Raw genomic sequence first — 25,906 nt, forward strand, 5'->3', positions numbered from 1 at the left:
CCCCAGAATCCAAATGCCTGCTTGAGTTGACCTTGATCAACAGGGGATTGTCCCCTTGGGGTAATCTCGATTCCATAGTGCGATCCATTGCATGAGCTAAAAAAATTTTTTTTGATGGGACGGCTCGTGTCCGTCCAGTTATGCAACTGAAGTTGTTAGACCCAGAAGATGTGTGGGGATACATACGCCTTTGCTAGCCGCCCATAACATGGAGTACAGCCGCTACCTGATATGTTTCATTGGCTCTTCTGCTCTCTCTGCCGTTGGGAAGTGACGTTCCTCTTCTGCCTTCGAGACCATTGGCCGGGATTCACCTGTAACCCTACGTAGGGGCCCTAACTGGGTGCTACCATCAGGAGCCAGATGTACCCAGGTTATTTTACAAAGCTGTTACTCCTCCCCCTCCTCGTTCCCCATGAATTGCAAGATGGGGCCCCGGGCTTGGGACTGGCAATGGAGGAGTTTGTATAGACCCTCTATATACTCCTTCCACCTTTCTGCTTTCCCTTCTTTGCTTAGAACTGGGTTTCCATCTGAGCTCTTGATATTCATACAAGCTTTTCTCCAAAGGTCTCTCTAATTTTCCTGTAGGCAGTATCTATCTTATCCCTAGTGAGATATGCCTCTACATCCTCACATTTGTTCTATAGTCATCCCTGCGTAGCCATTTTGCACTTCCTGTTGATCTCTTTTTTGAGACATTTGTTTGTAAATAAAGTAGGCAAAAATTTCTGTATGTGAACTTAATAAATGTAGTATGTTAGATCCATGCATACCAGCCATGGCCTTCATTTAAATCACAGTGGGAAACAATTTTTGGTTGAAGAAATCTGTCTTTAGCAAATTTGAGTCACAACAGGCATAGTATGGAAGCAGTCCAAAGTACTTTGGACAAATGGGTCATATAGATCATGAATACGACATTTCGTAATGATGTGGAACGTGTAACTTTAACAATAATTTTCTTTACACAAAATAATTAATAATTTTTTTACAGTTACTACTTCATATCTAAGAATTCATCTATTGAGTAGAAGGAGTTATCATTCAGAAATTCTTTTAATTTGCTTTTAAATGTTGGTTGGCTATCTGTCAGACTTTTAATATTATTTGGCAAATGACCAAAGATTTTTGTGGCAGCTTAATTTATCCCTTTCTGTGCCAAAGTGAGATTTAATCCAGAGCAGTGAATATCATCCTTTCTTCTAATGTTGTAGCTACGCACATCGCTGCTATTTTTGAATTGCAATGGGTTATTAATGACAAATTTCATTAGTGAATATATGTATTGTGAAGGTACTGTGAGTATCCCAAGTTCCTTAAATAAGTGTCTGCAAGGTGATCTTGGGTGGGCTCCAGCTATTATCTGATTACACACTTTTGTGCAATGAATACTTTCTCTCTTAATGACGAATTGCCCCAAAATATGATGCCATATGAAAGCAGTGAATGAAAATAGGCATAGTAGGCTAATTTACTGATATGTTTATGACCAAAATTTGCAATAATCCTAGTAGCATAAGTAGCTGAACCTAACTGTTTCAGCAGATCGTAAATGTGTTTCTTCAAATTCAATTTCTCATCAGTACACACACCCAGAAATTTTGAGTATTCTGCCTTAGCAACAGACTTCCGTTCATAGTCTATATTTATCAATGGTGTTGTGCCATTTACTGTACAGAATTGTATAAACTGTGTTTTCTCAAAATTTAGTGAGAGTCCATTTGCAAAGAACCACTTAATAATTTTCTGAGAGACATTATTTGCAATTTCCTCAGCTGATTCTTGCTTCTTGGGTGTGATTACTATACTTGTATCATCAGCAAAAAGAACTAGCTTTGCATCTTCATGAATATAAAGTGGCAAGCCGTTAATATGCATTAAGAACAATAAGGGACCCAAGACTGAACCTTGTGAGACACCATTCTTGGTACCTCCCCAATTGGAGGGCTTTGCTGATTTTTGCAGACTATCTGTACTGTTAATTTCAATCTTTTGCATTTTCCCAGTTAAGTATGAATCAAACCATTTGTGCACTGTCACGCTCATACCACAATACTTAAGCTTATCTAGAAGAATTTCATGTTTCATTCAATCAAAAGCCTTTGAGGGATCACAAAATATCCCAATGGGTGATGTTCGGTTATTCAATGCATTTAATATTTGATCAGTGAAAGCATATATAGCATTTTCTGTTGAAAAGACTTTCTGAAAACCAAACTGACATTTTGTTAGTACTTCATTTCTACAAGTATGTGATGCTACTCTTGAATACATTACTTTTTCAAGAATTTTGGATAAAGCTGTCAGAAGTGAGATTGGCGGTAGTTGTTAGCATCAGGTCTATCCCCTTTTCTATGCAATGGTTTAAAAATAGCATATTGAAATACGCTATTTGGAAAAGTGCCCTGTTTCAGTGAGCTACTACATATGTGGCTGAGAATCCTACTGACTTGCTGGGAACAAGCATTAAGTACTCTGTTGGAAATGCTATCAATTCCATGTGAGCTTTTACTTTTGAGTGAATTTATTATTTTCCTAATTTCAGTAGGAGAGGTGGGTTGAATTTCAATTTTATCAAATTGCATAGGTACTGCCTCTTCCATATACTGCCTTGCATTTTCTAATGAATAGCTGGATCCTATTTTCTCTACAACACTTAAAATGATTATTAAAAATGTTTTCCGCTTCTGACTTCTTGTTAGCAAATTTTTCATTGTGTTTGATATAGTGAACGCATTATTGTGGCCAAGATAGACACGAAGCCCATGCCTACTACGGTAGTTCAAGTTTATCTACATCTACATCTACATTTATACTCCGCAAGCCACCCAACGGTGTGTGGCGGAGGGCACTTTATGTGCCACTGTCATTACCTCCCTTTTCTGTTCCAGTCACGGATGGTTCGCGGGAAGAATGACCCTGTGACGAAACGCACCGCTCTTCTTTGGATCTTCTCTATCTCCTCCGTCAACCCGATCTGGTGTGGATCCCACACTGATGAGCAATATTCAAGTATAGGTCGAACGAGGGTTTTGTAAGCCACCTACTTTGTTGATGGACTTCATTTTCTAAGGACTCTCCCAATGAATCTCAACCTGGTACCCGCCTTACCAACAATTAATTTTATATGATCATTCCACTTCAAATCGTTCCGCACGCATACTCCCAGATATTTTACAGAAGTAACTGCTACCAGTGTTTGTTCCGCTATCATATAATCATACAATAAAGGATCCTTCTTTCTATGTATTCGCAATACATTACATTTGTCTATGTTAAGGGTCAGTTGCCACTCCCTGCACCAAGTGCCTATCCGCTGCAGATCTTCCTGCATTTCGCTACAATTTTCTAATGCTGCAACTTCTCTGTATACTACAGCATCATCCGCGAAAAGCCACATGGAACTTCCAACACTATCAACTAGGTCATTTATATATGTTGTGAAAAGCAATGGTCCCAGAACACTCCCCTGTGGCATGCCAGAGGTTACTTTAACGTCTGTAGACGTCTCTCCATTGATGTCAACATGCTGTGTTCTGTTTGCTAAAAACTCTTCAATCCAGCCACACAGCTGGTCTGATATTCTGTAGGCCTTTACTTTGTTTATCAGGCGACAGTGCGAAACTGTATCGAATGCCTTCTGGAAGTCAAGGAAAATAGCATCTACCTGGGAGCCTGTATCTAATATTTTCTGGGTCTCATGAACAAATAAAGCGAGTTGGGTCTCACACGATTGCTGTTTCCGGAATCCAAGTTGATTCCTACAGAGTAGATTCTGGGTTTCCAAAAACGACATGATACATGAGGAAAAAAAAAAAATGTTCTAAAATTCTACAACAGATCGACGTCAGAGATATAGGTCTATAGTTTTGTGCATCTGCTCGATGACCCTTCTTGAAGACTGGGACTACCTGTGCTCTTTTCCAATTATTTGGAGCCTTCTGTTCCTCTAGAGACTTGCGGTACATGGCTGTTAGAAGGGGGGCAATCCAACTGGCTCTGCAGATGACGAAGAAATTGATGAAATTTATGATGAGATAAAAGAAATTACTCAGTTAGTGAAGGGAGACGAAAATTTAATAGTCATGGGTGACTGGAATTCGAGAGTAGGAAAAGGGAGAGAAGGAAACATAGCGGGTGAATATGGATTGGGGGAGAGAAATGAAAGAGGAAACCGTCTGGAAGAATTTTGCACAGAGCATAACTTAATCATAGCTAACACTTGGGTCAAGAATCATAAAAGAAGGTTGTATACATGGAAGAATCCTGGAGATACTGGAAGGTATCAGATAGATTATATAATGGTAAGACATAGATTTAGGAACCAGGTTTTAAATTGTAAGACATTTCCAGGGGCAGATGTGGACTCTGACCACAATCTATTGGTTATGAACTGTAGATTAAAATTGAAGAAACTGCAAAAAGGTGGGAATTTAAGGAGATGGGACCTGGATAAACTGAAAGAACCAGAGGGTGTGCAGAGTTTCAGGGAGAGCATAAGGGAACAATTGACAGGAATGGGGCAAAGGAATACAGTAGAAGAATAATGGGTAGCTCTGAGGGACGAAGCAGTGAAGGCAGCAGAAGATCAAGTAGGTAAAAAGACAAGGGCTAGTAGAAATCCTAGGGTAACAGAAGAAATATTGAATTTAATTGATGAAAGGAGAAAATATAAAAACGCAGTAAATGAAGCAGGCAAAAAGGAATACAAATGTCTCACAAATGAGATCGATAGGAAGTGCAAAATGGTTAAGCAGGGATGGCTAGAGGACAAATGTAAGGATGTAGAGGCTTATCTCACCAGGGGTAAGATAGATACTGCCTACAGGAAAATTAAAGAGACCTTTGGAGAAAAGAGAACCACTTGTATGAATATCAAGAGCTCAGATGGAAACCCAGTTCTAAGCAAAGAAGGGAAAGCAGAAAGGTAGAAGGAGTATATAGAGGGCCTATACAAGGGTGATGTACCTGAGTACAATATTATGGAAGTGGAAGAGGATGTAGATGAAGATGAAATGGGACATATGATACTGTGTGAAGAGTTTGACAGAGCACTGAAAGACCTGAGTCAAAACAAGGCCCCGGGAGTAGACAACATTCCATTAGAACTACTGACGGCCTTAAGAGAGCGAACCCTGACAAAACTCTACAATCTGGGGAGCAAGATGTATGAGACAGGCGAAATATCCTCAGACTTCAAGAAGAATATAATGATTCCAATCCCAAAGAAAGCAGGTGTTGACAGATGTGTAAATTACTGAACTATCAGTTTAATAAGTTACAGCTGCAAAATACTAACGCGAATTCTTTACAGACGAATGGAAAAACTGGTAGAAGCAGCCTCGGTGAAGATCGGTATGGATTCCGCAGAAATGTTGGACCGCTTGAGGCAATACTTTCCCTACGACTTATCTTAGAAAATAGATTAAGTAAAGGCAAACCTACAGTTCTAGTATTTGCAGACTTAGAGAAAGCTTTTGACAATGTTGACTGGAATACTCTCTTTCAAATTTTGAAGGTGGCAGGGGTAAAATACAGGGAGCGAAAGGCTGTTTACAATTTGTACAGAAACCAGATGGCAGTTATAAGAGTCGAGGGACATGAAAGGGAAGCAGCGGTTGGGAAGGGAGTGAGACAGGGTTGTAGCCTATCCTTGATGCTATTCAGTCTGTATATTGAGCAAGCAGTAAAGGAAACAAAAGAAAAATTTGGCGTAGGTATTAAAATCCATGGAGAAGAAATAAAAACTTTGAGGTTCGCCGATGACATTGTAATGCTGTCAGAGACAGCAATAGACCTGGAGGAGCAGCTGAACGGAATGGACAGTGTCTTGAAAGGAGGATATAAGATGAACATCAACAAAAGCAAAACGAGGATAATGGAATGTAGTCGAATTAAGTTGGGCGATGCTGTGGGAATTGGATTAGGAAATGAGACACTTAAAGTGGTAAAGGAGTTTTGCTATTTGGGGAGCAAAATAACTGATGATGGTCGAAGTAGAGAGGATATAAAATGTAGACTGGCAATGGCAAGGAAAGCGTTTCTGAAGAAGAGAAATTTGTTAACATCGAGTATAGATTTAAGTGTCAGGAAGTCGTTTCTGAATGTATTTGTATGGAGTGTAGCCATGTATGGAAGTGAAACATGGACAATAAATAGTTTCGACAAGAAGAGAATAGAAGCTTTTGAAATGTGGTGCTATAGAAGAATGCTGAAGATTAAATGGGTAGATCACATAACTAATGAGGAGGTTTTGAATAGAATTGGGGGAAAGAGGAGTTTGTGGCACAACTTGACAAGAAGAAGGGACCGGTTGGTAGGACATATTCTGAGGCATGAAGGGATCACAAATTTAGCATTGGAGGGCAGCGTGGAGGGTAAAAATTGTAGAGGGAGACCAAGAGACGAATACAATAAGCAGATTCAGAAGGATGTAGGTTGCAGTAAGTACTGGGACATGAAGAAGCTTGCACAGGATAGAGTAGCATGGAGAGCTGCATCAAACCAGTCTCAGGATTGAAGACAACATCAACATCATGAAGTAGGTTAAATTTTAAATTAGCATATTTCACTGTTTTCTTAGGGGAACTGTTTTCAAATATATTTGCAAAGGTATCATGAAATAGGTTAAATTTTAAATTAGCATCATGTTCCTTGTACACCTCAACCAAGTCTAAGTGTTGCAACCTTTCCCTAAAATTTTGAATTGTTAAATCGTTAATATTGCATTTTAATCTTGCAAACTGCTTTTGTAAAATGGAATCGAAACATGGGGGAACTTGTATATATGTAAAAGAAAATGTAGATTATAAGAGTAGAGTCTCTTTTTGCAAACAAGGGTGTGAAACAGTCTGTGAAATCTGAGCTGTTGAGTTAATGTCTGAAAAAAACTTATTATTTTGTGTGTTTATAGATCTGTTAACGACATAAGTATTTTTTTCAAAAAACTGGACCTTGCTTTAGGCAAACTCAAGACAACTGGGAAAACAGTGATAATGTGTGGAGATTTTAATACTGACTTTCTGAGCCAAAGCCTTCATAGGGGCTGCAGGTCTGGGCCCCTGTAATTATTGTCATGTTTATGTTGTTTTGATTTCTCTTGTAAAAGCTTATTCATTTCACAAATGTGTTAATTTGTAAAAAAACAAATTTATGATTATATATTGTTAAACAAACAGGTTGCATGAAAATAAAGTTACAGTGGTAGGTCCTCCCTTCCGCGTTTTCCTTAATACCAGTGGGGCAGAACTACCAGAAAATATTAATATCTTTGCCTTTTTTGTACTTCGTTTTACTTTACTTTGGTTGTTGATCAGTTGGTGTGAGACATTCGTCATGACTGTTACCATGATTGCCGAAAACTATTTCTTTGTGTTTTGATTTATCGTGGGCCAATAAAATATTACGTAGTGAAAGTAAATGGTGTTTTCTGTGTTATAAGTATAAAACCCGCCATTCTGGTGACCCCAACGTGATCTGAACATGCAACCTTCTGATCTGGAGTCAGAAGCACTACCGTTGCGCAATGGAGTCATGGTGCGTTGTGATGCCCTGACTGATGAATTGTGCGGGTTTAGAGAGGAGATCGAGATTAAAAGTAATAACACGCATGAAACTACACGAGACCTGCGTACCGCACTGCTGTTTATACACAGCTACAGCAGCGCATGCCACGACCCAGACAGCGAAGACGGCAACCCGCCCAGCAACCCCCCTCCCTGCGCTTCACCGTCCGCCTCTCATCAAAACACAGAGGAGACAGCTGTTACAGGCTCCGCGGACAACAATGCAGCTTTCACTGAACTACCATTCAATGATAACGTGTTTCAGGTTAGTTTCCTTTCATACTTACCGCGCACCGACAATAACGTCCCTCCACGTATTTCGGCCACACCTATTCACAAAATCAAGGCCATTACTACGGGTGTCTGTCACCGGCTTAACACAACTGAGGGACCGCCTGTCCGTTCTCGCCCACGTCACCTCAATGCAAAAAAACTGATTGCTGCCAAAGAATGTATTAATGAACTTTTACGCTTGGGTATAGTCCGCCCCACAGACAGTGTGTGGTCTTCCCCAATACATGTCATTATCAAAAAGGACAATTCCTTTCAACTCTGTGGGGACTATAGGCGTTTGAACGCCAGAACAATACTTGATAACTACACTGTCCCACACCTCCACGACTTTTCACAATCCATGTTCGGTGCCAACTTTTTCTCTGTGGCAGAACTGCTAGAAAATATTAATGTCTTTGCCTTTTTTGTATTTCGTTTTACTTTACTTTGGTTGTTGACCAGTTGGTGTGAGACATTCGTCATGACTGTTACCATGATTGTCGAAAACTATTTCTTTGTGTTTTGATTTATCGTGTGCCAATAAAATATTACGTAGTGAAAGTAAATGGTGTTTTCTGTGTTATAAGTATAACACCCGCCATACCAGTAATTACCACATCTCAATACATTTATATTTATTACTTCTTTACTACTAACTCTATTCACAACACATTTAGCAGACAGTATCAACAGGTCTCTCTGAAAGTATATATAAAATTGTATCATTGTAAGACCCATAGTTCAGAAGATGTGAGGGAAGGAGTAGATGGACAGAGTTGGGGAGGAGGTGCTGAACATAGAAAGGAAGAGGAGGAGAAGGCAGGGTGAGGGGGGGGGGGGGGGGAGAGGAAATGGACATATGAATGAAAGGGGATGAGATGGACAGAGAGAGGGAGAGGAGGAAGAGATGGACAGAGAGAGAGGCAGGAGTTGGATGGAGAGTGGTGGATGAAGGAGGTGGACAGAGAGAAGGGGAAGGAGGGAATGGGCAGGGGAAGGAATAGTGGAGGCGGATAGAAAGAGGAGGATGGATGAGTGGACTAATAGAAATGAAATAAATACGTTCCTGGGTACTCATCTGTTGTCGAATATAAATTTAAATGTTGGGGATTTTTTCTGAAGATCTTTGCCTGGAGAGTATCCTATGATGATGCAAACAGTGGACGAGGAGTAGTTTGAAGAGGAAGAAAATGAAAGCTTGTGAAATGTGGGGATACAAAGGTATATTGAAGATTACATGGATAGATATAACACCTGATGAAGTGGTACTGAATCAAAATACGGAGAAAGTATTTTATGGCACAATTTGATTAAAAAAAGGGACCAGGTTATAGGACAGATCCTGAGACATCAAGGAATCATTAGTTTGGTAATGGAAGAAAGTGCAGAACAAAATTGAAGAGAGAGAGAAAGGACTTATTACAGTAAACAGGTTCAAATGGGTGTAGGAAGCAGAAGTTGTGCAGACATAAGGACGCCTGCATAGGATGGACTCGCGTGGAGAGCTGCATCAAACCAGTCTTCGGATCATAACAATAACGACATTGCTGAAATTCCTGTGAAGTTAAATGTGTGATGTGACATCTCAGATTTTCTGAGATTTATCAATGGTGTGCATCCAGATGATCATCAGAGTAGTTGTTTTCATTTTTAGAGCAATATTTTGGAAACAGTAACTCATCTGAATGCCTGGAAGTGTACCATTAACAAATGTGTGATGCTTTGGCACTCACCGACAGCCAATAAAGACTCCTCCATTGGTCCGGCCGCACCAGAGACGAGTGACGCTGCCAGGACGAAGAGCGGCAGCACGTGCGGAGCGAGCATAGCCAGCAGCCTGCTGACCACGTGGGCTGAGAGGCACAGCAGCTGCTGGGGGCGTCGGCCAAACCTGTCATCGGCAAGAGTCATCTCAACCACCTGTGTAAGCGTTAGACAACACAAAGACAGAAAAAACCACAACATCAAAAATATAATTAATGAGGAGTAATGAAATTTTGGAATATATTTGTCTACATAACACATTTAATTGATTAACACTACAGGATCACAAGTTAATGTAAGTGCGAGATAAGCCGTTCCAGATGTGAAATGCTGATACATTAATCAGTGGTGTAATCAACAGACTCTCGAATGCAAGCATGCAAATGTGCACGAATTGTGTTGTACAGGTGCCAGATGTAAGTTTGTGGGATGGAGTTCCAGGCCTGTTACATTCAGTCGGTCTGTGCAGGGATGGTTACTGCTGTTTGTGGTTGACGAATGATGTCTCACATGTGCTCGACTGGAGGCAGATCTGGTGATCAAGTAGGGGAAGGCAACATGTCAACACTCTGTAGAGCATGTCGGGTTACAGCAGTGGTTTGTGGGCGAGCATTATCCTGTTGGAAAACACCCCGTGGAATGCTGTTCGTGAATGGGAGCACAATAAATCACCAGATGGACATACAAATTAGAAGTCAGGGTGTGTGGGATAACCACGAGAGTGCTCCTGCTGTCATACAAAATCGCCCTCTAGACTTTGACATCGGCTGTAGGTCCAGTGTGTCTTTCATGCAGGCAGGTTGGTTGCAGGCCTCTACTGGTCTCCTTGTGTCCAACACACCGGCCCCACTGGCACGAAGGCAGAACCAGCTGTCATCAAAAAACACAACAGACCTCCACCCTTCCTTTCAACGAGCTCTCACTTGACACCACTGAAGTTGCAGATGGCAGTGGTTTGGGATCAACGCAATGCATGCTGCATAGCGTCTGAGTCCAATTCGTAACAGTTCATTGTGTCACTGTGGTGCCAGCTGCTGCTGCAGATGTAGTACGGTGTGCCAGAGCCATACACTGGTCTCCTTCTCGGTAGTGCCACGTCGTCATCTGGAGCCCAGTCTTCTTACAAGTGTACGTTCTCGTGACCACTGCTGCTAGCAGTAATGTACAGTAGCTACATTCCTGCCAAGTCTTTCTCCAATACCGCAGCTTCTTGTAACCGTATTACACGACCTTGTTCAAACTCAGTGGACTGTTGATAATGGCGTATTCATTGTCTTGAAGGCATTATTGTCAAACATCGACTCACCACGTTCAATGTCAGAGTCTCAAAGGTAAATAATGATCACTACGATTACAGCACGTATTTAAAGTGAACTTGGATTTGCGTCCTCATACTACTAGTGCAATTCTTATGCAAATGTCATAAAATTTTAACAGACGTGTGAAACACGCCTACTACTTTTTGTTTATGTCACAAAACTTCTTGGTAGTGCAATATTTTTTTTCTCCGCAGTGTACAACTGGTAGATACAGTCATTAGTCGTATGATTATAATTTATAAAGAAAATATCCTATTTATATGTTGATGGACCAAACAGTGTGGGATAAAAATAGTTGTATAAGGTTTACTCATGACGCTGAACAGAGAATGAGAGTCTTAGTGAACACAGTTGTGTAGTTATCATCCATTTGGCAAAACCTCTTTAAGAAGACTGAAGAAGAACTGAAACCGACCATAATTCACAGCCCACTTAATCAAACCTACGTTTACACTTTTATTTTGTCACGGCAGAGTAGGTAGCGACGTGTCCATCTGCACTGGTCACAATACTTACAGAATTTTCATTAATTTTCTCAAGAACTACAGCTGGCAATGCACCTAGCTGGTGAACGTTGCTCGCACGTTGTTGCCGAAGCCTTCCTAGGCACCGATGATTAAGAACAATAGGTGAGGATGAAAAGGGTGCACCACGAGTAGCAACACGGGAAGTGCCAGATATCAAAGGGAACCGCAGATCATTAGCAGGAAAGGTGCTACAAAAAAAGGAAAAAAAAGGCTCTGAGCACTATGGGATTTAACTTCTGAGGTCATCAGTCCCCTAGAACTTAGAACTGCTTAAACCTAACTAACCTAAGGACATCACACACATCCATGCCCGAGGCAGGATTCGGACCTGCGACCACAGCGGTCGCGCGGTTCCAGACTGTAGCACCTAGAACCACTCCGGCCGGCTGAAAGGTGCTACAAAATGCAAAAATATGTTGTTAAGGTAGTCATGATTTTAAAGTTAACAAACTGCTACTGCTGTGAAATATGCAAGGCAGAATTTGTCGATCTTGTCAGTTATGTTTTTTTAGAGTTAATGTGTAAGTAACTCAGTAGTACTAAAGGGTTACTAGAATGGCTATGATTATATATGAAGACACACCAGGCAGTATGGTGTTTGAGACTGCTGACTATTAGTAATGTACGTTATTTGTCTTGTGTCAATGCTTTGACTTTATAATGACTTAACTCTGCTGTGAACACGTTCTGTGAGGTGTCTGAACATCTGTGGAGGAATGGCATGCCATTCGTCCTCAAGAGCCAAAACCAGAGAAGGAAGTAATGTTGGCTGCTGGGGGTCTAGAGCCTAAAACACTCAAGACGAGCCACAAATGCAGATATACATCACATCACAGCAAAAGTAATCCAAACATTGCTATGTCCAATTGGACCTGTATGACATCCACTGAAAGAGAACTTACCAACCAACAAATACATAAAGATCAGAATGGAGGGAGGTTTGTTCAGTCGCTTTCACTGCTTTATTATTAATTGTCACACAGCCCATTGTCAAATCAAGGCTCTTTATCAGCTTGAAAATTCATCACAAAGGTGTTCCACTGGGTTCAAATCAGGACACTGTGTAGACCAGTCTATTTCAGGAATGTTATTGTGCATAACCATTGCCTTACAGATGATGTTTTATGACAAGGTCCATCAACTGTGAACTGTTCCTTAACTGTAGGAAATCCACAATGGTGTAAAATCTGTTCACATCCATCTGAATCTTGTGGTTTCTTAAGCACAAAAAGGAAACCACACTCTTTCCATAAAAGGCATCACCTCACTGTAACACCACCTCCTTCGTGCGTTATGGTTGGCAGTTAACGTTCTTCATACATTTGCCATATCCAAACATTTGCATCAGAATGCCACAGTATATAGTATGATTCATCACTCCAAATCACTTGCTTCCGGTCATCCACTGCTCAGTGACACACCTCTTTACACCACCTCAAGTTTCGCTTAATATTGACTACAGGAATGTATGGATTATTAGGACCTGCCTGACCATTGTACCCCATTCTTTTTAACTTCCTATGCACAGTCATTATGCTAGCCGGACAGCTGGTACACTTCGGAACTCGTGAATTATTCCTTCTGTTGATTTCATGCGATTTTTTTTACAACAACCTTTTGTAGTGCTCAATGGTCCTTGTCCCTCAGTACAGGTCTGCCTGGTGTTGGTTTAGCTGTGTATGTTCCTTCGCATTTCCACTTCACAGTTGACTTTGGTAGCTTAGAAGGACTGAAATGTCCCTCATGGATTTGTTACAGATGTCATTCACTGACTGGACCATGATCGAAGTCACTGAGCCCTCCCCTTACAGACTCATCTGCTGTTACTGTTTCTCTACTGATAACATGATACAGCTAGCCGTACTTTATACTGGAGGCCCACCTCTCATGACATCTAGTCATCAATTTCGTATTATGTGGAGGTGTCCAGATAATTTTATTCAGAAAGAGTATGTTGGAAAGCGGGTTTAGACTGGCCATCGGAGGATTTGGACTTACCTCTGTACCAGCAGAAAAATGCTCTTGTTAGAACAAAAGAGACAAGTATATTCCTCTTTAAAAGACTCTCAGAGCAAAGTTGGGAACCAGCTGCCACAATCCTCATTCTGCCTTCCTCACAAAAAATTTTGGCATGCAAACATTTTGCGCCTCTTTGACATGGAACATTCTGAATCCTTTTACCCCATCTCTCCTTGAATTTAAGTTAAGCGTTTGTAGTCCCATCTCGCTCTCACTGACACTGTCTATATAAACATGTCTCTCTCCAATTGTCTCCTTTTTCTCCCACTAATTTACAGCATATCCCATTGCCAACGTCTCCTCTCTCTCTTTCATTGCCTCTTTTTGTCTTTCTTCCCAACTACTTCTGTCTCCACCATATCTCGACAGCTCAAAAGTTCTAGGGGGGGGGGGGGGGAGGGAGAGAGAGAGACAGACAGAGAGGGTGAAGAGAGAGAGAGAGAGAGAGAGGGCTTCAACTTACTTTTCTCCATGCAACCACATGCTTAAAATTTTGTTACAGTATGTACCTTCCCCTACACCTGCTTGTTAAAGGTCACCTGTCTGAGAGGGTGTAGACACCCCCCCCCCCCCAAAGCCTATGTATGGACCTCACTTAACTGTATTTTTCATTTCCACTGTCTCATCTCTCTTTTTCTCCAACTACATCTATTTCAACCCATCTCTCTTTCTCTCTTACTGCCACTGTCTCTTACTGACCAGTATTATCTCCTCTCTTTAACACCCACTGTTACTGTCTTTATCAGTCTCTCTCTTTCCTTGCCACATTTTCTCTCCCACCATCAATGTCTCATCCCTCTTTCTCTCCAACTGGCATTGTCTCCTCTCTCTTTCGGTGTCCCCATCTCTCTCTGCTATTGTCATTCAGCACAAAAAGCACGAATATGTTCGTATGCCAAAATTTTTAGTGAGAAATTTCTGAGGCAGTTGGTTTCCCAGTTTTCTGTCAGAGTCTTTTTAAGAGGAAAATATTCACCTTTTTTTGTGCTCAGGCATGAAATTTTTCCGCTGGTTCCCATCTTTCCCTGCTACAGCAGTGTATGCTACTTACATAAAATGAATTCTAGAGGTCAGTGATGTTCTGACAGTTTATTTATATAGTTCCGCACATTTACATACTTTGACACATATTAAAAGTAATTAAGTATGCAGAATATAAGGTTAACCCAAAATTGTTTGCTTTACATTTTTTCTTAATAATTTGCTCATTGATCACAATTCATCGAAAATGCTCAGCTTATGGTTTGCATTGTAAAAGAGTAGAAAAGTTATTAGAAATATTTTAATGAATTTTCTGTCTTTCCAGTTTTAAATAATTTTGGCAGTCATTTTAAGTTATTTTTTGGCACGTTAAGACCTTATTTAGTCTATTTTTTGAATCTACTGTACCACTCTGGCCATATCTGTAGAGGTGAGAAGTGCCCATTATACAGGGACTGCACGTCATGAAGTTTTATTAGTGAAAAAATGCTGATCAAAAATATGTTTGGTGGCATCTGCACCCTTGCGATGGCCCTTAAACTCTTGCCATGTATTCATTACGTCAGTGAAAATGACATTTATGCTCCAAACTGGATATTTCATAAGTACAGTAACTTTGAACCTCTTCTCCTCGGTAAGGGATAATGATATTAAAAAAAAGTTTTGATATTCCTTGAGAATACTATCTTAAGAATATATGGTAAAAATTTTGATGACCTGCCACGAATAGAAATTATTATAAGCCACCTAAGGCCCACCCTATGCCACACGTAATGCTAAAGGGCAACTGATTTGCAAAAGTACCTTGGCTGGAGGAAATGTGAAATGTTTTAACATTGATCTTGTGCTATAGGATAGCTGCACTATAGCCACTGTTCCAATAGTCATACAAATGGCCACTAGGCCAAGTGCTATGAAAACACCTGACCTATTATTTCTGTGATCAATAGAACCTGAGATATGACCCTCTGAAAAATTGCATTTTTGCACACAGTTTTCTGGAACATGTTGGTAATGATGTAGTATGGAGAATAAGAACCTGACAGTAAAGTCAGAGAGGGTAGGAAAAGTCGAATGAATCAAAATTTTCCAGATGACCACAGGTCAGAAGTGCAGTGTTGTGGGGCTGCAGCCATAAAACAATAGCTTTAAACTCACTTGCTCCAGTTAATACCAGTCACGCTAAAAAGTCTGATACTAACTGTATGATTTCAGCAGAACAGGCAACATTTGAATTCCTGTACATGGCTGATTATGTGAAATGCAAAATTTTCTGTGGTGCTTACAGTGTAAAACTACACTATTAAAGTAGGCTAAAAGTGTTATAACGTCAAGTTTAACACATATATTTCAGAACGACACAACACATATAAGTCACAGAGTAAGTTGACAAGCAAGACATGTGTACACGTTAGCATTCGAATGAGCACTGAGTCCCAGTATAGCGGCCGCTGCTCGGCTGGCCGCTTAGGTGGCGCAGCTGCTGCATGGCTGGCAGACAGCACCGCACGTAGAGGACATGTGTAATTGCGCTGCGGTGCTTTGAATGATCGGCGAGTCACAACACTTTTCCCCCCTTTGAAATTGTTGCACTGATCTTGATGGAGGTGTCCTGGAGATGGCTAACGTCCATAGACGTTGTTTGACTCGCCATAAAGTCTCGAGGAGGTGGCTTCCCGTACGGACGGAAGTGTCCCCGATGATAACGGGTCGAGATGACAGGAGACGTAGGGGTCGAATCTGCGGGGCCCCCATGCACCAATGCCCGTTGCGGCAAGTCCAGTTGATATGACAGGAGACATGGGCGATGTGTCGGCGTCCATTGGAGGAGGAGGCGAGTAGATTTGCTCTGACAGAGGATGGTCCTCCGGTTCCTGCATGGGCACGTCTCCTGGTGGCGTCCGTTCTTGTGCTGGCATCGCGATGATGGTGAGAGGGCTGCGTTGTGAGTATTGAGAGATGCCAAGATCCCGAGTGTCAGGTAGAGCGGAAGGTGGTGTAGCGGCATTCGGAACAGGCGTTCCCGGCACACGAGGCCGAAGCTGGTCCAAATGACGCACTGCAACACCCGTGTCCATCTGGATTTCATACAGGCATCTGCCACGGTGTCGTAAGATGCGGCCCGGGCTCCATTTTGGCCGCCTGCCATATCCCCCTACCCAGACGAGGTCGTCGGCGGTGAACCGGCCAAGTGAAGGCACCCGCGGCCGTTAGGTGGAAGGCCGCAGAAGATGAAGTAGCGTGCGGGGCTGTCGGCCATGTAAGAGCTCAGCCGGGCTGTGGTCGTCCATGGGGGTGAAACGGTAAGACGCCAGAAACTGGAGAAGTGCATCATCAGCAGTAGAAGAAGTCAGAAGTTTCTGCATCTGAGCCTTAAATGTGCGGACCAGTCGTTCAGCCTCACCGTTGGATTGTTGATGGAACGGCAGGGCCGTGACATGCACAACGCCGTGACGAGCACAAAAATCCGCAAATTTGGAAGAGGCAAATTGCGGACCATTATCAGTAACAAGAGTAAAGGGGAGGCCTTCCAAAGAAAAAATGTGGGCGAGAGCACTGGTGGTTGCCACGGTGGTAGGCACGTGCAACGGACAATGAAAGGAAAGTTAGAGTAGGCGTTCATAACGGGTGGCAGGGACAAAGACTCCAGTGAAATTTTTTTAAGTGCTTTATCTGAAAACTACCTTGAGCAGTTAAACAGAGAACCGACTCGTGGCGATAACATATTAGACCTTCTGGTGACAAACAGACCAGAACTATTTGAAAAAGTTAACGCAGAACAGGGAATCAGTGATCATAAAGCGGTTACGGCATCGATGATTTCAGCCGTAAATAGGAATATTAAAAAGGGTAGGAAGATTTTTCTGTTTAGAAAAAGTGACAAAAAGCAGATTTCAGAGTACCTGTTGGCTCAACACAAAAGTTTTGTCTCAAGTACTGATAGTGTTGAGGATCAGTGGACAAAGTTCAAAACCATCGTACAATATGCGTTAGATGAGTATGTGCCAAGCAAGATCGTAAGAGATGGAAAAGAGCCACCGTGGTTCAACAACCGAGTTAGAAAACAGCTGCGGAAGCAAAGGGAACTTCACAGCAAACATAAACATAGCCAAAGCCTTGCAGACAAACAAAAATTACGCGAAGCGAAATGTAGTGTGAAGAGAGCTATGCGAGAGGCGTTCAATGAATTCGAAAGTAAAGTTCTATGTACTGACTTGGCAGAAAATCCTAAGAAATTTTGGTCTTATGTCAAAGCGGTAGGTGGATCAAAACAAAATGTCCAGACACTCTGTGACCAAAATGGTACTGAAACAGAGGATGACAGACTAAAGGCCGAAATACTAAATGTCTTTTTCCAAAGTTGTTTCACAGAGGAAGATTGCACTGTAGTTCCTTCTCTAGATTGTCGCACAGATGACAAAATGGTAGATATCGAAATAGACGACAGAGGGATAGAGAAACAATTAAAATCGCTCAAAAGAGGAAAGGCCTCTGGACCTGATGGGATACCAGTTCAATTTTACACAGAGTACGCGAAGGAACTTGCCCCCCTTCTTGCAGCGGTGTACCGTAGGTCTCTAGAAGAGCGTAGCGTTCCAAAGGATTGGAAAAGGGCACAGGTCATCCCCGTTTTCAAGAAGGGACGTCGAACAGATGTGCAGAACTATAGACCTATATCTCTAACGTCGATCAGTTGTAGAATTTTGGAACACGTATTGTGTTCGAGTATAATGACTTTTCTGGAGACTAGAAATCTACTCTGTAGGAATCAGCATGGGTTTCGAAAAAGACGGTCATGTGAAACCCAGCTCGCGCTATTCGTCCACGAGACTCAGAGGGCCATAGACACGGGTTCACAGGTAGATGCCGTGTTTCTTGACTTCCGCAAGGCGTTCGATACAGTTCCCCACAGTCGTTTATTGAACAAAGTAAGAGCATATGGACTATCAGACCAATTGTGTGATTGGATTGAGGAGTTCCTAGATAACAGGACGCAGCATGTTATTCTCAATGGAGAGAAGTCTTCCGAAGTAAGAGTAATTTCAGGTGTGCCGCAGGGGAGTGTCATAGGACCATTGCTATTCACAATATACATAAATAACCTGGTGGATGACATCGGAAGTTCACTGAGGCTTTTTGCAGATGATGCTGTGGTGTATCGAGAGGTTGTAACAATGGAAAATTGTACTGAAATGCAGGAGGATCTGCAGCGAATTGACGCATGGTGCAGGGAATGGCAACTGAATCTCAATGTAGACAAGTGTAATGTGCTGCGAATACACAGAAAGATAGATCCTTTATCATTTAGCTACAAAATAGCAGGTCAGCAACTGGAAGCAGTTAATACCATAAATTATCTGGGAGTACGCATTAGGAGTGATTTAAAATGGAATGATCATATAATGTTGATTGTCGGTAAAGCAGATGCCAGACTGAGATTCATTGGAAGAATCCTAAGGAAATGCAATCCGAAAACAAAGGAAGTAGGTTACAGTACGCTTGTTCGCCCACTGCTTGAATACTGCTCAGCAGTGTGGGATCCGTACCAGATAGGGTTGATACAAGACATAGAGAAGATCCAACGGAGAGCAGCGCGCTTCGTTACAGGATCATTTAGTAATAGCGAAAGCGTTACGGAGATGATAGATAAACTCCAGTGGAAGACTCTGCAGGAGAGACGCTCAGTAGCTCGGTACGGGCTTTTGTCAAAGTTTCGAGAACATACCTTCACCGAAGAGTCAAGCAGTATATTGCTCCCTCCTACGTATATCTCGCGAAGAGACCATGAGGATAAAATCAGAGAGATTAGAGCCCACACAGAGGCATACCGACAATCCTTCTTTCCACGAACAATACGAGACTGGAATAGAAGGGAGAACCGATAGAGGTACTGAAGGTACCCTCCGCCACACACCGTCAGGTGGTTTGCGGAGTATGGATGTAGATGTAGATGTAGAATTACAAGGAGCCAATAAGTACCTAAAAAGGGTCCCGCAAAGTCAGCATGAATGCGCTGCCAGGGCTTCTCAGCCGAAGGCCACGGTGACAAAGATGACTTCGGGGCAGCGGCCTGTGACGCACAAGGGCCGCAGGTAGCGACCATGTGTGCTATTTCAGAGTCGATGCCAGGCCAGTACACATGACGGCGCGTCAGAGATTTTGTGCGAGACACACCCCAGTGCCCTTGGTGAAGAAGGCGCAAGACCGAAGCACGCAAAGATGCAGGGACCACAACACGTGGTGAAGCATTGTCAGTGGAAAGGAGGATAACACCATCCCTAGCTGTGAGGCGGTAGCGCAAAGCGTAGTAGTTCCGCAATGGATCAGAAGTCTTAGCAGATGGGCGATCTGGCCAACCCTTATGAATACAGCATAAAACCCGGAGAGGGTAGGGTCAGAACCCGTAGCAGCCGCCAGCCTGTCCCCAGTGATGGGGAACCCGTCCACAACCCGCTGCTCGGCAACATCCAGGTGGAAACACAAAAGTTCATCCCTATCGAATGCCTTATCAGGACCCATGCGAAGGTGAGACAGAGCATCAGCATTTGCATGTTGAGCCATTGGCCGGAAATGAATCTCATAATTGAAACGAGACAAGTAAAGAGCCCAACGCTGGAGGCGGTGTGCAGCCTTGTCGGGAAGTGACGTTGATGGATGAAATAAGGAAACAAGTGGTTTGTGATACGTAACATGATGAAATTTTGAGCCATAGAGAAAAACACCAAACTTATGAAGAGCATAAATAATGGCCAAAGCTTCTTTCTCAATTTGAGAATACTTTTGTTGGGCATCCGTGAGCGTTTTGGAGGCATAAGCAATGGGTTGTTCCAAACCGTCAGAAAAACGGTGCGCAAGGACTGCACCGACCCCGTATTGAGAGGCGTCTGTGGCAAGAACAAGATGTTGGCCAGGTCAATAAGTAGCCAGGCATGGGGCCTGTTTCAGCATAGTCTTCAATTTCTGGAAAGCCGCATCGCATGACGCGGACCAGTGAAAAGGCACGTTTTTATGCAACAGGCGATGCAACGGCTGAGCCACCGAAGCCGCAGACGGTAAAAACTTGTGATAGTATGCTATTTTCCCCAAGAAGGCCTGCAGTTCCTAAACAGATGTAGGGCGAGGAAGGGCATCGATCGCAACGACAGTTTGCTGAAGCGGACGAATAACATCCCGAGAGAGTTGAAACCTCAAGTACGTGATAGATGCTTGAAAAAATTGTGATTTCTGAAGATTACACTTAAGACTGGCAGTCTGTAAGACATGAAAAAGTGTGCGGAGATTTTGAAGATGTTCTTCAGTGGTGGAGCCAGTGACAACAATATCGTCCATGTAATTGATACACCCAGGGACAGGGAGCAATAATTGTTTCATGAATCGCTGAAAGAGAGCAGGGGCACTAGCAACCCCGAATGGCAAGCGTTGGTATTGATAGAGGCTGAAAGGCCTGTTAAGGACCAGAAACTGCCGGGAAGCAGAGTTGAGAGGAAGTTGATGATAAGCTTCTGACAGGTCAATTTTAGAAAAATACTGGCCTCCAGCAAGTTTAGTGAACAGTTCTTCAGGACGGGGCATAGGGTAAGTGTCGATGAGGCATTGAGCATTTACAGTTACTTTGAAATCGCCACAGAGACGAATAGCACCATTTGGCTTAGCAATGACAACAACAGGAGAGGATCACTCACTGGAAGTGACAGGAAGCAAGACCCCTGAAGTAGTGAGACGATCCAACTCCCGTTTTACCCGATCATGAAGGGCCACAGGAATGGGCCGAGCCCGAAAAAACTTAGGCCGAGCAGTGGGTTTGAGCGTGATATGAGCTTCAAAGTTGGTTGCACGGCCTAACCCAGGAGAAAAAAGGGACGAAAACGTCGTCGACAAGGAATCCAGTTGAGCATAAGGAATAGCATCAGAAACAATATTGACAGAGTCATCTATGGAGAACCCAAAAACGCGAAAGGCATTGAAACCAAAAAGATTTTCTGCATTGCTCTGGTCGACCACAAATATGGGAACAGTGCGAACGACGGATTTGTAAGATACCTCAGCATAAAAGTGTCCCAAGAGAGAAATCTTCTGTTTATTGTACGTCCGTAATTGCCGAGTGACAGGTGACAGGAGTGGAGAACCCAACTGAAGATACGTCTGAGAATTAATTATAGTGGCAGCAGAACCAGTATCCACCTGTATGCGAACATCTCGACCAAGGATTTGGACAGTGAGGAATAACTTCCCTGAAAGGGAAGAAGTGCAATGCGGTCGGATTTGCAAACGGAAGGCACATGACCTTTCTTTTTGCAATTGTGACACACAGCCCAACGTTGGGGACAATCCTCGCATGAATGTTTCGTAAAACACTGCAGACATGAAGGAAGTTGCCGGGGGTTTTGCTGCAGTTTCTTAGCGGGTTGTTTATGGTTAGGCCGAGGCTGCGCGTGGGAGCACACTGCGGCCACATCGGCCGGCGGGGACGCGCTGCACGCGTCGTCAACAGCGCACAGAGGTTGTATTTCCCCGACATCACCCCACGCCTCTATTTGCGCCCCAGCGGCGCGAGAAATTTCAAAAGACTGTGCAATGGAGAGAACTTCATCTAGAGTCGGATTTGCCAACTGAAGGTCCCGTTGCCGAACTTCTTTGTCGGGCGCCGACCAGATAATAGCATCCCGTACCATGGAATCGGCATAGGATTCTTTGTGAACATCAGTAACAAAGTGACACTTTCGACTGAGGCCATGAAGTTCAGCAGCCCAAGTGCGATACGATTGATGTGGCTGTTTTTGACAATGATAAAAGGCAACACGAGAGGCTATCACATGTGTTTGCTTTTGAAAACAGACAGACAGAAGTGAGCACATTTCAGCAAAGGACAAAGATCGGCGAGTCTCAACAAAAAGTCCTATATTGAAACTGATTTCTGAAGCTAGTAAGCAAACTACAGCAGCATGTGAGGCAGACAAAACTACATGGCTAGACATAACCAAACACGTTCACTTGACGGAAACACTTCCGTACTCCATTCACTGGGCGGCTGTCATTTTATAGCTGTAGTCCCACAATAGTGCTTTTCTGACCTATAAAAAGGTAAGGTAAAATTCCGTGTTCTGGCTCTGGACAGGACAATTAGGCTCAAGTGACCGCTGTGTCATCCTCTGACATTGGTGTAATTGGATGCTATATGGAGGAACGTGTGGCCAGCACATCTCTCTTCAGGTTGCTGTTGGGTTGCTAGACCTTGGAACTGCTACTAATCAGTTGAGTAGCTCTGCATTAGGCCTCAAGAGGTTGAGTGCATCCTGTACCAGTCCGTCCACCAACGAAAACTCCCTGTCAGTACTGGGAATCGAACCCAATTCTTCAGCAGTGCTCACCGCTCAGATATGCAGGCAGACATTTCCAGCTTAGGGTTATTTGAAATATGTCAGTGGATTAGACAGCTCCACCCTGGTCTGAAATTATTAGGTTTTTGTCCTCCACAGTGTACAGTGAAATATTTGTATTCAGAATTGTTGATTATTCTCGTTAAGTGGTGAATTATGTACAGAACTTTGCAAAGTTCAGATAATTTACATTGTTACAATATATTATGAATGCTTTTCAATTCTTGATGATTGACAGGTAACAGAACTACATGACACCATGGTATCGAACGTTCTTTTTACAGGCACTGAACTAGTATCACACCTATGTATTTACTTCATGTAGTGTTCCAAGACTCAGTTTCCTGCAGGTAGTCTGTTCAGTGGAACCTTAAGCTACATATCTATAAATACAAGTTGCTTCTCACAAGAAACAGCAACCACTCACTGTTAATAATGATTTTGATTTACAGAAATAGTGCCACTATCGATTTTGATCGACTGGTTTACCTTCAGTTGGCTGTTCCTGTTTTAACTACATTTGTTGTTGTTTACGCAAGGTGTTGGCTGTTTTTCCCCCCTTGTGGCGAAAGTTCCTTGGGGTGGTGGTGCCCTATAGCAAAAACTGATGTGAGGAATGATCTATTTACCTAAGTATTACAATTACGAACAACTTAAATTGGAAAGAACACGTAGAAAATGTTGTGGGAAAGGCTAACCAAAGACTGTGTGTTATTGGCAGGACACTGAGAAAATGTAACAGACCTACTAAGGAGACTGCCTACACGATGTTTGTCCATCCTCTTTTAGAATACTGCTGTGTGGTGTGGGATCCTTACCAGATCGGACTGATGGAGTACATTGAAAAAGTTCAAAGAAAGGCAGCATGTTTTGTATTATCGTGGAATATGGGAGAGAGTGTCACAGAAATGATACAGGATTTGGGCTGGAAATCATTAGAAGAAAGGCGTTTTTCGTTGTGATCGAATCTTCTCACGAAATTCCAATCACCAACATTCTCCTCTGAATGAGAAAATATTTTGTTGACACTGACCTACATAGGGAGGAACGATGACCACGATAAAATATGGGAAATCAGAGCTTGTGCGGAAAGATATAGATGTTCATTCTTTCCGCGCACTATACTAGATAGGAATAATAGAGAATTGTGAAGGTGGTTCGATGAACCCTCTGCCAGGTACTTAAATGTGATTTGCTGAGTATCCATGTAGATATAGATGTAGATGAAATGCCTGGACACACCAGGTCCTGTCATCTTCACTGGCCTGGTTGCCCTTTCTTGATGACAACCATGCATGTCTATTTGGTCCATTCACTCATCCCTGTTCTCAGTTCTCAGCAGACCTAAGGTTTTATGTGGCTCCCTTGGTGCCACCATGCTTCGGCCCCATTTCCATGTCTAGGTCTCCGTTGCTGGCACCCGTTCCTTGATTTGTCATCCTGCCCACGTGATGCCTCCTCCCTTCAGGACATATTTGTTCTCCAGGATGGTTCTACCATCTCTCCTTTGAGGAAGATGGGATGCTGCACCCTCAGCTGTTGCCAGCGTCCACACAGCGAGATGCCTCTACTAGCTCCTCCTTACGAAAGAGAGATGCCGCATCTTGTTTGTCGCCTATGACCCAGCCACCAAACACAAAACAGCAATGTATTGCTGGTTGCCACGCTACCAATATGCCAGCAACACAATAATGGAGGCCATGCCCCAGCAGCCACCATGGTACCAGGGGGCATTATGCTTGTCATACACAGCACAGCTACTGCTGGCACTGTCTTGCCTCCATCAGTCGCATGCCACCACCACCACATTTTCCTGGCATTTTTCTATGGGATGGCTTTTTAGCATGCCACCTGCTCAGTATCCATTGACATGACATCACTGCTCATGGTTTCTCTCAGCTTAACTCTGACCACCAAACAGTTCCTCAGAGTTCTATGTTCCAATTGCACAGTACACACTGGTCTTTAGTGCAGCCTTGCCTGTGACCTGCCAGTTATAGCGCACTGCCTCACGACCATGTCCAAATCGCCGAGTCATTGTGAGTGCATCAGTCATGGACTATTTTCATATATGAACATTTTCGACTACATCAGAGGCATTCTATTACAACAAACTAAGCACTGCTTAGTGACTTTGCTAGTATACACAGAGGTGGCTGTTACTGTAAGTGTTCATAATAATAAATAAAATTCCACTGCTCTTTGACTGCCTGGATGCATCTATTCATTAGTAGCATGCATCACATATCATGACATATCAGAAGTAAAATTGCAAAAGAAGCAAACATGTCTGACTCTTCATTGTTCAGAATTATAACTAAGAAACTACTGCGAAGTCGCTGCAAAATGGGTTCCTCATCATCTGAGTAAAGAGCAAAAAAGCAAATCTCAAGAAAATTGTACAAAAATTGCTTCAGTGTTGTGAGACAGAGGAAGATTAGTTTTAAATAAGATTTTTGCCATAGGTGAAGCAAGTATTCAAGATTTTGAGGCAGAATTGAAAAATCAGTCTTCTGAATGGAAACATCCTGGCTCTCTCATTGGCCAGATAATGCCTATGCCAACAGTTTCCAAGTCAACCTAATACTGATTATAGGTTATGGCAAGAATGAACTAATAGCAACAGACAGAATACCCCAGGTAACAATTGTAGGAGGCCAATACTACATGGACTTTCTTCAAAATGTTTCATGACCAATGATTTTCCTAAGACAACTGACATTTTCACAGTTGAAGTCCACATTCTGCATGTTGAGGAAAAGTCTTCCACATCAACCCTAAAGTCCTAACACTAACCTGTGAGACTCAGTTCATTTCCAGAACTCAAGAAAAGCAGTATGTTGATAGAGACAATAAACACACAAATTTCAAATATATATGTGTGTGTGTGTGTGTGTGTGTGTGCCTATAGTTTAGAGCACCGCATAGATACCAAACTGTTTTTGCTACATAGGAGACTGTTCACAAAGATGGCCGGCCATGTTATGGATGAAACAATGAAAAGACTTTGTCTCTCAGACTTGTTACAACATATACATTTATGAGACAGCAGAAAATTTACAATTATACACGTTTCA

The 25,906-nt window shown here is 42.7% G+C and overlaps 1 protein-coding gene across 1 annotated transcript in view; it reads right to left on the minus strand.

The window, feature by feature from the left end:
* The window catches only part of LOC126177114 (carcinine transporter-like), a 668,824-nt gene that overhangs the window by 505,588 nt on the left and 137,330 nt on the right, over positions 1-25,906 (minus strand). The window contains exon 4 of the mRNA XM_049924381.1: positions 9,575-9,732. Coding sequence (XP_049780338.1) covers positions 9,575-9,732 — 158 coding nt within the window. The remainder of the gene's footprint in view (positions 1-9,574; positions 9,733-25,906) is intronic.

This window comes from Schistocerca cancellata, chromosome 3 (assembly GCF_023864275.1).
Source record: "Schistocerca cancellata isolate TAMUIC-IGC-003103 chromosome 3, iqSchCanc2.1, whole genome shotgun sequence".
In the NCBI taxonomy this organism is placed as follows: Eukaryota; Metazoa; Arthropoda; class Insecta; order Orthoptera; family Acrididae; genus Schistocerca; species Schistocerca cancellata.